General features: G+C 42.0%; 1 protein-coding gene across 7 annotated transcripts; it reads right to left on the bottom strand.

The window, feature by feature from the left end:
• Positions 1–560: 560 nt before the first annotated feature.
• Positions 561–10,564, bottom strand: LOC109864458 (eukaryotic translation initiation factor 4H-like). 7 transcript variants are annotated; one of them, XM_031797496.1, is made up of 9 exons: positions 10,416–10,531; positions 9,981–10,066; positions 7,927–8,108; positions 7,777–7,841; positions 6,903–6,999; positions 6,015–6,074; positions 4,618–4,773; positions 2,736–2,851; positions 561–1,745 (listed from the first exon to the last, which is right to left on the bottom strand). In XM_031797496.1, the coding sequence occupies exons 2-9, from the start codon at positions 10,055–10,057 to the stop codon at positions 1,719–1,721; spliced, it is 780 nt and encodes a 259-aa protein (XP_031653356.1). In that variant the 5' UTR covers positions 10,058–10,066; positions 10,416–10,531; the 3' UTR covers positions 561–1,718. The 7 variants fall into 7 exon arrangements, with proteins under 7 accessions (XP_031653356.1, XP_031653357.1, XP_020307840.1 ...); XM_031797497.1 differs by having other exon boundaries at positions 10,172–10,484; XM_020452251.2 differs by lacking the exon at positions 9,981–10,066 and having other exon boundaries at positions 7,927–8,114; positions 10,416–10,564.
• Between the last annotated feature and the right edge of the window lie 1,977 nt (positions 10,565–12,541).

The raw sequence follows: 12,541 nt of genomic DNA, 5'->3' as shown, positions 1-12,541 counted from the left end.
GTGATTGAAAAATTGTCAATGACTCCAACCTAAGTATATGTAAACTTCAACTGTATATACTTTTCATCTTAGTAACAGAAAATTCAATAATTTTATTTTAAGTGTTCAAAATACCAAAACCTGTGTGCGTATATTTATATAATATACAGCCCCATCTACCCTCTGCAAAACAAACAGCCAATTTATAACTAATATTGGGTGCTTCAATCAAAATAAAAGCAAAAGTTCTTGCTCAGGGGCATATTCATTACACCGATTCTGTTGCAAAACATTTCTTAAACAGAAGCAAACAATACAGGACCCACCTAAAATTTGTCCAATAGAAACAATAATTTTGTCATAATGAATACACACGGGGTAGTGTTGAGGATGATGAACTAGGCTCTCTGCATGCAATGCCTGGGGATGAGAGACCTAGTTGTTTCTGATGTATGCAGAAAGACACTTGCGAACAGAACTTCTAGGGAATAATAAAGAATAACTTAGAAATGGCCTGAACCTGGATATGTATGCATGTTCCTTACAGCGTTCTTTTTCAAAGCAATGCCTGCCCCGTTCCATTAAATTTAAATGTTTTTATTCCATGTTCACATTGGTTCATGTGTTCTCAGAGAACTACTTCATTGCCTTGACTCATTCACCCATCCCACTAAAACATATTCATAATACATTTGTAAGATTATACATTTTATTGCCATAAACAGTGTAGGAAAATGAACAAAAAAATGAATAAAAACAGCAGATCTTTCTATAGTACAGTAAGAACAAGGTATCACTAAATTTCATAACCAGTAAAATGTAAATAAAAATGGTAGCGCAACAAATTCTCAAAAGCATCCTACACCATCTACTGGTAGGCAGACTAGATTTAGCCAGTCTCCATGGGACAAATGAGCAGATTTTTTTTTTTTTTTTTTTTCAGTTAACAGTTTCCTATGTTAAAGTTGTATATTTTGCAGTGTTTAGGTGATACATTTTTTTGTTGATAAAATGCATATAACTAGCAAGCTGTGGAAGTAGAAAGTTGCCAGACAAAGACCGTTGCAATAACCCATGTTTCTGATTTAATCTAGTGAGCGCTTCAGCTTCTCCTCGCATCGCTCCATTATTGCAGGAAGCCATTTTTTCCTGGATTGAACAGACTAAGATCAAAAATCTTTCAAAATCAGGTTCCAGAATTACACATTGAGACAACATTAAGGATTCAGTTCTCTTGGCAATGTTATCATTTAATATTTAAGACAGTGGAAATTTGAAGCTGAAATGATAATCATTTCACAAATAGAGCAGAAATTTAGGAGGAAAATGTATAAAACACACCAAAGGAACAGCTTTTTACAGCTGTATGTCTAAAACTGCAAATCATTTGGTGAACACAACGGATGCCTTGGGAAAGGTAAGAGAAAATGACACAGCAAAGTCCTTACCCAAAGGCAACAGAACCAAACTGAAGCCACTGTCCAGAGTTCCTTTTGATGTGTGTGGGGTACGGGTCAGGTTGACATAGGCCTGACCCCTGCCCCTCACAGCAGCCTTGGGTCCAACTGCTCTTTTTTTCCAATTAGATGAAGGCCTGCTTTGTGTTAGCGAGCAGAAAGAGGAACCCAGCGCCTGACTCCCCAGCGAGCTCTTTGGGAGAAGTCTTTGAAAGATTTTTGGTAAACAAAGCCAGTAGATCCAGAGTAGACTTCCAGAATAATGCAGCCACGTGGATATATCTATTCCTTTTCTGCCTCTTTTTCAAGCTTTGAGAATGGGAAACAAAAAAACATTATGGTTAGACAGGTTCAATGCCAGAGGAAATGTTAAATAATTTAATTAGAGAAATGATAAAATAGTTTCAAGAACTTCTACACTACAACTAGATAGTTAAGCAGATACAATGACCTTAAAAGCTCCACTAATGAAATGTTTTCTTTTTTTGCACTGGTCCCAAACTGAACACTGACCATACGGCTGAACAATAGGGGCTAAACCGAAACAAAAGCAGCACATTTCTGACCAAGCTTTCTTGTTGGTGTCTGTGGGAGGGGAGCATATAATCTCTTAAGACAATGGTGTTGTGTTGACCAACTGAGATGATAAAACCTTCATGACCCCCTACAGAAGCTCAGCCACAACTGCCATGAACCAAACCATCAGAGCAAACCGTTCTATTCTAACAATTCATGTTATACTGATTTTGTAAATGGGGGCAGAATTCTAGTAGGGATCCATGCCTATCCACTTCAGAGTTAGGGTCGAGAGACACTTCAATTCCAACAGAGGGTTGAATATAGTAGTTAATTACACTACTAAATAACCTTTGAAAAGTTGTTACTTTTCAGCTCAATTGTATTAATCTTTAACTGCAATGAACATGAATGGACCTTCTCCCAACAGAACTACAGACAAATCAGGCACTAATCACAGGGTAGCAGAGGTGTACATAAAAACCATGTTAACAGTTTGACATGCATTCACAAGCTGCTCTTTGGGTCTTGGTGTGCAGGTGTGTTGTATTATTTTTCCAAGAGTGTGTGTGTTCTCATCTTGTTTTTATTCTGTCTCAATGAAATACTTAACAAATCCCTCTGAGTTCAGTTCGTCATCTCCAACAGACAGGGATACTAACAGAAGGCGTTAATGTATCCCATTGGCATCGTTTCATTTTTCTACACCGTCCCTGCCCTCCCATGCTCTCAGGCCTGCTCTCAGGCCTGGTCAATATCTTAAGGTTTGTCTTTGGGAATTACCTCCTCCCTGGGCTTGGCTCCGCCAAATATGGCAGAGTTGGGGTTGGCGACTTGGTTCAGTGGGGCAGCCACCGTGCGTGGCTTCAGCTGAAGCCGTGGTCTCTGCGCCCTCTCCTCTGCAGAAAGCGAAGGGAAAAAAAAGACAAACATGATTAACTAGTCAAGTCAAATGTTATGTCAACAAGGTGGCCACTGGGTTCAGGATTTTTCAGTGTATTATTTTTGGGATAGGGGGCAGCACTTTCACTTTTGGATGAATAGTGTGCCCAGAGTGAACTGCCTCCTACTCTGTCCCAGATGCTAATATATGCATATTAATATTAGTATTGGGTAGAAAACACACTGAAGTTTCTAAAACTGTTTGAATGATGTCTGTGAGTATAACAGAACTCATATGGCAGGCAAAAACCTGAGAAAAATCCAACCAGGAAGTGGGACATTGAGGTTTGTAGCTTTCAAAGCTTGGCCTACCAAGAGATATGGATACAGTTGCACTTCCTACGGCTTCCACTAGATGTCAACCGTCTTTAGAAACTTGAATGAGGCTTCTACTATAAAGGAGGGGCTCATGAGACCTCTGATTCAGTGGTCTGGCAGAGTGCCTTGGTCTCATGACGCGCGCTCCCGACAGAGTTACCTCTCGTTCCAGTGCTTTTCTTCAGACAAAGGAATTCTCCGGTTGGAACATTATTGATGTTTTATGTTAAAAACATCCTAAAGATTGATTCCATACATCGTTTGACATGTTTCTAAAAGGACTATAACGGAACCTTTCGAGTTTTTGTCTGGACGAAGTGCCTGTGCCTCATGAAGATGGATTACTGGGCTGAACACATGGAACAAATCAGTCATTTATTATCGAACTGGGATTCCTGGGAATGCCTTCTGATGAAGATCAAAGGTAAGTGAATATTTATGGTGCAATTTCTAACTTCTGTTGACTCCAAAATGGCAGATATTCGTCTGGCTGTTTTGGGTTCTGAGCGCCGTTCTCAGATTATGCTTTTTCCATAAAGTTTTTTTAAAATCTGACACAGCGGTTGCATTTGATCAATGTTTATTGCGAGTATTTCCTCAAAATCAACGGACATTTTGGAATCAAAACATTACTGCACGTAACGCGACAATGTAAACTGAGATTTTTGGATATAAATATGCACATTATCGAACAAAACATCTATTGTGTAACATGATATCCTATGAGTGTCATCTGATGAAGATCAAAGGTTAGTGATTAATTTGATATTTCTGCTTTTTGGGACTCCTATCTTTGGCTGGAAAAATGGCTGTGTTTTCTTTTTACTTGGCTATGACCTAACAATCATATTTTGTGCTTTCGCTGTAAAGCATTTTTGAAATCGGACACGATGGGTAGATTAAGATGTTTACCTTTCATTTGCTGTATTGGACTAGCCAATGTGTGAAAGTTACATATTTAAAAAAAATATTTTTGAATTTCGCGTGCTGCCTTTTCAGCGGAATGTTGTCGAGGGGTTCCGCCTGCCCTAGAAAGGTTAAAGGAGGGGTCAATATCAACACCTTCCCATTATCTTTACAAAAGCTCTACTGTAACAATTACAGAAAGCCATCCGAAATCCAGCTAAACTGATCTGTTCTTCCATGACTAAACATTGCCTAGAGTTATTTTTCTCAAATGCGGACCTCGATTCCAGAAGTACTGCTGATTTGAATTATTCTCCTCTAATCAGGGACTAGTTCAGGCGTGTGACACCAGTGGAGTGTCTGACCAATCAGTCAAATCTATAGATCAATTAACCAACTACGGTTGAGAAAACAAAACCAGCATTACTTCGGACCTCCACACTTTAATTGGAGTACCTCTGGTCTAGTGTTTTATATGAGATAAGAGAGATTGTGACACCGTCAGAGGGTTCTCTGAAGTCTTCCGCGCCGGCGCGCGGTGGTGGTCCACCGTCCCTGTAGCGTCCCCCCATGCCTGCTCCTCCACCACCTCCCCTTCTGTCACCACCGCGGCTGCCTCCTCGACCCCGCCCGAAGTCGTCATCTCCTCTGTAGCCTACACAAGGAGATGCAGAAAGGAAAGGACAGGTTAGACGGTCTTGGGCTCATTCAGGATTGCAATGTTATAGAACGTTCAGAAAAAGTATTGTGTAGAACAGACACAATTCTCTCATGAGGAATAAAAGATAAGAAATCTTGTCAGCTCTAAACACCACATTCCTTTCAGTAACATTCTAAACATTAAATCTGTTATTTCCCAGCACCTGGAGCAGCCCTGTAAGTTGACGAATGAGTGAGGTGAAGCCCCTGTATGAGTGATGACAGAGGGATCACAAACAAAATGCACCAAGGGACAGAAAAAAAAAACTTGTGCGAATCGTAAAGTAAAAATCTCTAGGAGAACCCATTAGAATTCCTATGGGGGGGGGGGGGGGAAATCAAATACTGCTTATATTACACTATTCTGCAGATTTAGAGGTGTTTAGACTAAAAATATTTGGTATGGGTCCTCAAAATGTTCTACAGCTGCACCATCGAGAGCATCCTGACTGGTTGCGTCACTGCCTGGTATGGCACCTGATCAGCCTCCAACCGCAAGGCACTACAGAGGGTAGTGCGTACGGACCAGTACATCACTGGGGCCAAGCTTCCTGCCATCCAGGACCTCTATACCAGGCAGTATCAGAGGAAGGCCCTAAACATTGTCAAAGACTCCAGTCACCCCAATCATAGACTGTTCTATGCTGCCACATGGCAAGCCATACCGGAGCGCCAAGTCTAAAAGGCTTCTTAAACAGCCTCTACCCCCAAGCCATATAAGACTCCTGAACAGCTAATCAAATGGCTACCTAGACTATTTGCATTGTCCCCCCTCTATTTTACACTGCTGCTACTCTGTTATTATCTACGCATAGTCACTTTAATAACTCTATCTACATATACAAATTACCTCGACTAACCTGTACCCCCGAACATTGACTCTGTACTGGTACCCCCTTACTGCTGCTCTTTAAATATATATATTTTTTTTTTACCCATCTATTTTTACCTAACACAGATTTTTCTTAACAGTAAGCATTTCACTGTAAATCTACACCTGTTGTAGTCGGCACATGTGACAAATAAAATTTGATTCACACAGCAATTTTTTTAAACAATTTGTTTGCTTCTTTAGCTTGGTGCTCACTACCAACTACACTGTACTGCACTGCTTGGATCTTAAATTGCAGCGGTCAAACTGGGTCCGCTCTAATGACCGGTTGGGGACCGACTAAGTCAGCTGAACGCTCATCCCACCTCCTTCGTAGTCGTCTCTGGAACCTCCCCTGGGACCACCTCCACGAGAGCCCCCTCGGCCTGCAGGGGACAGGGCTCAGTTTTAACAACAGGGGTGAGTGGTGCTTTGAGCTGAGGCAGGGGTGTGGAACCCACTTGCTGGTTAGCCAATGGCCTAGGTTAGTAGTACGACTTCTAGAGACAGCTAGTTGAAGTATTTGGTTGAGAAAGTAGAGACAAATTAGGCTTAGCTGCTCAGTTTTTAGCACCATTTAACTACAGAAAAGGAAGCAGGAGAGAAGGGAGTAAGATGTAGAATGGATACATTATGAAAAGTGCCAGGTATTCTGAAATGTCAGTATGTAGTGAAATAAAACAAGAATAAGGCCAGAGGCAACAGTGGTAGTGGAACTTGTGCAATGCACTCCTCTTATAAGGACTGATACTGTGATTATAGAGGATTACATAATCCGTTGATCTATAAAAGTACAAGCATCTTGTCTCATTTTTATGACCACACAACAAATGATGGATTATTCCATTATTCTTAAAAGTGAAATGCACTGTATGCTTAGATGGTAGCAAAGTCAAACAGAACAGCAAAGCTTTTGATAATTTTAAGATGGCCTTGATTTGAGTATGGTGAAAGATGAGTCTCGGGTCAATGTTAAAGACGCGTAATTGTTCAAATCGCGTAATTGTTCAAATCTAGGCCAAGAGGTATTGCTACTTCATATTAATATTTACAATTAAGACAATCTACAAATCAATATCACGACTCATTAGAGCATGTAATAGAAACACTGAATCAGTTTACATTTCTTTGTAGTTGTAATGATAAGAAATATGCTAAGCAGTAGTAGTAAGAGGAACAAACAAGTTAGCATTCCAGTGAGCACAAGCGGGTACCTCCTCTGTCGTTCCCCCGGAAGCCGAATCCTCCGGCACCCCTCTCTTGTTTTCGGCCCTCTGCTATGTCAACCCTGAGTGACCGGTCTCCAAGGAGCTGGAGATGGGGGCAAAAGTCAGCACTAGGAAGAAATGAAACAATGTGGTCCGCTTCTCTGATAATGCTTCCAACAGTGTTTATGTCTTACAAGTATATCACTGTTGGTTGGACGTGTCACCGTATTCAATTGTCCCTTTTATAAAATGACAGTCGGTTGTCACTACACATTTAATCATTTTGGACTGCAATCTATTTTATGGAAGGTGCAAAACAAAATAAGTTTATATCAATGTTGGGGACAGTTTATATTTGTTTTATGCAAAAAAAAGCATAGATTTATATCTTTGTCACGATGCCCATATCACAATACTTAGATTTTCCATACAAAGCAGATGATACCTTTTTAAAGGACTATGAAGTTCACTCAGTGATGCAAGAATAAACAGGATCGGGCCACTTTCCAAAACAACAAAGCGGACAATACCAGCAGCTAATCTCCTCTGCAGTTGTCACGCAGCCATCACGTTGTATGAGAGTGAAGCGAACTTATGCAGATGCTCTGTGTGAATGTTCACAAATGCAGCCCCTTGCATCAGTGTCACTCTACAACATATTTGGTTCACATAGTTGCTCATGGTCACGTCATAACGCAGAGTCTCAGTTTAAGAACCTGTGTTAAGTTAAATAGTATGTGCTACAGCTTTTTTTTAAAGACTGAGTAACATACAGCTGTTTGTTTTTATAATTTTGACACTAAACCACAGTATCCCTTTGTTTTACATTTATGAGCCAGATACAAATGAGGATCTGAGAAAACTAATTGTGGGTACTCACAGCACCATCATACGTCAAAGCTTCTTTAAGGGATTCCAAGTCATCAAACTCCACATAACAAAAACCTGAAAGGAGAAAAATAACCAAACTGTGTCGCCATGGCTTGTGAGGTTATGTGAGGTTATGCTAAGCCAATGGATGCTTGCTCACCTTTAAATTTGTCAGTTTCTTTGTCTCTAACTAGTCGAACACTCCTGACGTTGAGGTCTTTGAAAATGGCGTCTATGTCTCCTTGTACTGTGTTGAAGGGCAGGTTGCCCACATATGCTGTGTATGGGGGATCTGTTGGTAGATCCTTCTGCTTGCGAGGTCCACCAGGTCCACTGCCACCTCTGGGTCTACCAGAAACGAACACCTCCATGAGAGAACAGACTACAACAGATACAAACTCAGGGTCCTGTACAGGGAGTGGCTAATGGTCAATGACTTGAGCAGGAGATTATGGTTGATAATTGGGACATTAACGGAGTCACAAGAAAAACCTAACGTCCCAGGAAAAAGTGGCAAATAGGTAGCGCAGTCATACTTTTCAGCTGACTTTCTGAGCCTTTGATAAATGATGTACACTTGGACAGATCCATTACCAATCAAATTACCAAAGATCTACAGCTCAAATCCCATAGGAAAATACATAACGTGGCACATACAATACAGGAAATAGGACTAGGCTCTCTGGAAACTGGAGAAAGAATTGAGATGGAAATATAATCTGTTTTTTTTCTATTTAATTGCCAATAGTGTCAGCAGCGCACAGAAAAAAATGGCATCCCTGTTGGGCTAAATACAGGTAAACAATACTACAGAGCTGCCATGTGTATCATTTTTCTCAATGAACAGCAGAAGTTCATGTGCACTGATAAGTCAATTTGAAGAAGGGTTTGCTTGTAATGACTGTGCCACGTAATTGATTTTCCCTACTGAACTTCGATAAATGCACTGGATATAAGAGTGTCGGCAAAATTATTTAAACGCAAAAAATTTATGCTCCTCATGAGGAGTTACGGGGCCTTGCAAAACTGCAAGGAACCTGTTCCCTTGCTGGCAACAGCACTCCAATCTGACAGTGCAGAGAGAAATGCAGATTGGGTCCTGCATGCCTGCAGCATTCCTCAGGTGTCAAGCAAACTGGGCAACCTGGCAGAATCAAGAGGTACAGCCACCAACCAGGGAAAGGGGATATCTATTCAGTTGCACAACAATGCATTCAACTCAAATTTGTCTTCTAAGAAAGGGACGTTGGGCATGCATGCATATATCTTTCCAACAATTAGAAAGGAGAGCAATTGTAAAATAACCAAGTTGACTGCTATGATCTTACATAGCATTTGATAAGACAAGGTGTTAATGTGTAGTTATTTGGCCATGGTGTCAAATTAATGTATGACAAACAGCCCAATAGATACAGGACTAGTTTAGGTATTTCATGATCAGGGGCTCCAACTCCTTTCCTGTGTGAATAAAGCAAAGCAGAATGATTATAACAATTAATGTTATGACAGTCACTGACAAGGGGTGGAAGACATAACTCCCTGATTTTCGAAATGATCATAGTTACATTGATCCCATCCAAGAGAGCACGTTTTAACTGCAGTAATACCGTTAGCTAGCTTGTTAAATGTATAGTGTTTTCGTTGATTAGGCTATTTTGAAGTTCTGGATAGCTGGCTACCTAGCTAGGACTGAGTTTCAGAAATAATTTCAGTATCGCCGCAACATCGTTGGCACGTAAGGTTGACATTTTCTTGGTAGTGATTGTCTAAGGCATCAATGGCAATGTTCGAGTTAGCCCACGTTTTGTTAGTTAAATGCATTGCAAACCTAGCTAACTACCTGAGCAAAGCGCAAATCGGCAATCATTGCTACTATAGTTAACGTTAGCTAACGTTCTGCAAATCATAAAGACCTAGCTAGTTAACTGACATGTGTGCGCTCATCAAACTAGCTAGTAATGGATGCAGGGTGCACTGGGCCAAACTAGGCTAGCTAGCAGAGTTAGCATACTAGCTAGCTAGTCCTCCGCATAAATCGTCATGCAATTAGAACAAGCTAGTCTAGCTAGCTGTCTAGCTAACGTTACCACTAAACAAGGCATCAAAAGTATTGTGCATTGAATAATGATTACTTGGTAACTAGTTGCTAAACATGCCATGTATTGATAATGATGTCGGGGAATGGTGCGTGTTGACATCTCGAGCTGTTATTACCCGATTTGGCCATTCGACGCAGTCCCTGACTTGCTAGCACAACATGCAGCCCATGAGATGCTGGCGCCAAGTGCCATGCTGGCAGTCTGTGAAGATAGAATGACTTGCAATCATAACCATGTCATAATATGTATTGTCAAACCGACATGAATAAGTCGATAACATTATGTAATGGAAAATCTCACACGCACATCTGGAAGTAGCTAGCTATGGTCAATCCACGAGTTTTCCCCGCCCTCAATACCGGCTTCCCATTCATCAAAGCGGCCGTGAGAGGCTAACCACACTGACACTGTCTGGCCCGAGTTCTGAACCCGGGCCTATCTTTCAGAAGAATTTCGAACAAGCCCCTGTATATACTAAGTCATCAGTGCGTTTTCTCGCATCACCATACGTTAATACTGATACATTCTATTCGTCCAGGTATTTTCTTACCCTCTGCCTCCACCAAAACTACCGTAAGCCCGATCCCGGTCATCGTAGTTATCGTAATCCGCCATTGCCGAGATTGCTGTTGGAGAAAGCAGTTATTTGTCGAAGGACCTTCAATATAGGGGTACTCAATTTTAGTTGTCCTCTCAGTGCCTGAACCATAACGAACACTTTTTGCACAGTTAAGTAAAGTTACTACAGATGCCCTCAAATCCCCTAACTAAATTAAATATTACTAAACTAACAGATCCAAACCCAGTATCATCTAGATATTGGTATTTATCCTGGTTGGGCAATTACAACAACTGTAAGAAAAAGGTGCACATGATGTTAGGCAATTCATGAAGTAGTACAGTCCTTTAGCCAACACTATTTTCCCACAGGAATATCTATGTAGCTCATTTGATCAAATTGCCTCCCTCCAACCCAGTTGGAGTTACACCATGCCAACCTGGTCTCAGAGCATTTCTTATTATTGTGTTTGTAAATCCAAGACACCCCATTTAGTTTGATCATATGTTACGTTTTGTATGGTATTAATTTGTGAATGTCCACCGATTTCCTAGGATATGTTAGGAATTTGAAAAATGTACAATATATTAGCATTTGCAAAACGAATGATCTCTACATGGGCAAAATGATGTAGACACTTGTGTTTGAATGTTATGACGAGACAGAGGCATTGATGCGAGTAACCAGTCTTGTTCAGTACATCACAATTCGAGTCAACAACAGATACAGCCCTTGGTTCACCCCAGACCTGACTGCCCTCGACCAGCACAAAAACATCCTGTGGCGGACTGCAATAGCATCGAATAGTCCCCGTGATATGCAACTGTTCAGGGAAGTCCGGAACCAATACACGCAGTCAGTCAGGAAAGCTAAGGCCAGCTTCTTCAGGCAGAAGTTTGCATCCTGTAGCTCCAACTCCAAAAAGTTCTGGGACACTGTGAAGTCCATGGAGAACAAGAGCACCTCCTCCCAGCTGCCCACTGCACTGAGGCTAGGTAACACGGTCACCACTGATAAATCCATGATTATCGAAAACTTCAATAAGCATTTCTCAACGGCTGGCCATGCCTTCCGCCTGGCTACTTCAACCTCGGCCAACAGCTCCGCCCCCCCCGCAGCTCCTCGCCCAAGCCTCTCCAGGTTCTCCTTTACCCAAATCCAGATAGCAGATGTTCTGAAAGAGCTGCAAAACCTGGACCCGTACAAATCAGCTGGGCTTGACAATCTGGACCCTCTATTTCTGAAACTATCTGCCACCATTGTCGCAACCCCTATTACCAGCCTGTTCAACCTCTCTTTCATCTCGTCTGAGATCCCCAAGGATTGGAAAGCTGCCGCAGTCATCCCCCTCTTCAAAGGGGGAGACACCCTGGACCCAAACTGTTACAGACCTATATCCATCCTGCCCTGCCTATCTAAGGTCTTCGAAAGCCAAGTCAACAAACAGGTCACTGACCATCTCGAATCCCACCGTACCTTCTCCGCTGTGCAATCTGGTTTCCGAGCCGGTCATGGGTGCACCTCAGCCACACTCAAGGTACTAAACGACATCATAACCGCCATCGATAAAAGACAGTACTGTGCAGCCGTCTTCATCGACCTCGCCAAGGCTTTCGACTCTGTCAATCACCATATTCTTATCGGCAGACTCAGTAGCCTCGGTTTTTCGGATGACTGCCTTGCCTGGTTCACCAATTACTTTGCAGACAGAGTTCAGTGTGTCAAATCGGAGGGCATGCTGTCCGGTCCTCTGGCAGTCTCTATGGGGGTGCCACAGGGTTCAATTCTCGGGCCGACTCTTTTCTCTGTGTATATCAATGATGTTGCTCTTGCTGCGGGCGATTCCCTGATCCACCTCTACGCAGACGACACCATTCTATATACTTTCGGCCCGTCTTTGGACACTGTGCTATCTAACCTCCAAACAAGCTTCAATGCCATACAACACTCCTTCCGTGGCCTCCAACTGCTCTTAAACGCTAGTAAAACCAAATGCATGCTTTTCAACCGGTCGCTGCCTGCACCTGCATGCCCGACTAGCATCACCACCCTGGATGGTTCCGACCTAGAATATGTGGACATCTATAAGTACCTAGGTGTCTGGCTAGACTGCAAAC

This window comes from Oncorhynchus kisutch, linkage group LG19 (assembly GCF_002021735.2).
Source record: "Oncorhynchus kisutch isolate 150728-3 linkage group LG19, Okis_V2, whole genome shotgun sequence".
NCBI classification, from domain to species: domain Eukaryota; kingdom Metazoa; phylum Chordata; class Actinopteri; order Salmoniformes; family Salmonidae; genus Oncorhynchus; species Oncorhynchus kisutch.
This window is presented reverse-complemented; position numbering and strand designations above follow the sequence as displayed.

Bases quoted from the DNA above. Each gene is read 5' to 3' on its own strand.
- LOC109864458 (XM_031797496.1), bottom strand. From the start codon at position 10,057: ATGGCACTTGGCGCCAGCATCTCATGGGCTGCATGTTGTGCTAGCAAG. The intron at 8,109-9,980 runs GTAATAACAGCT...TGGTAGACCCAG, and splicing joins GCGTCGAATGGCCAAATCGG to AGGTGGCAGTGGACCTGGTG. The intron at 4,774-6,014 runs GTGGGATGAGCG...CTCCTTGTGTAG, and splicing joins CAGAGACGACTACGAAGGAG to GCTACAGAGGAGATGACGAC.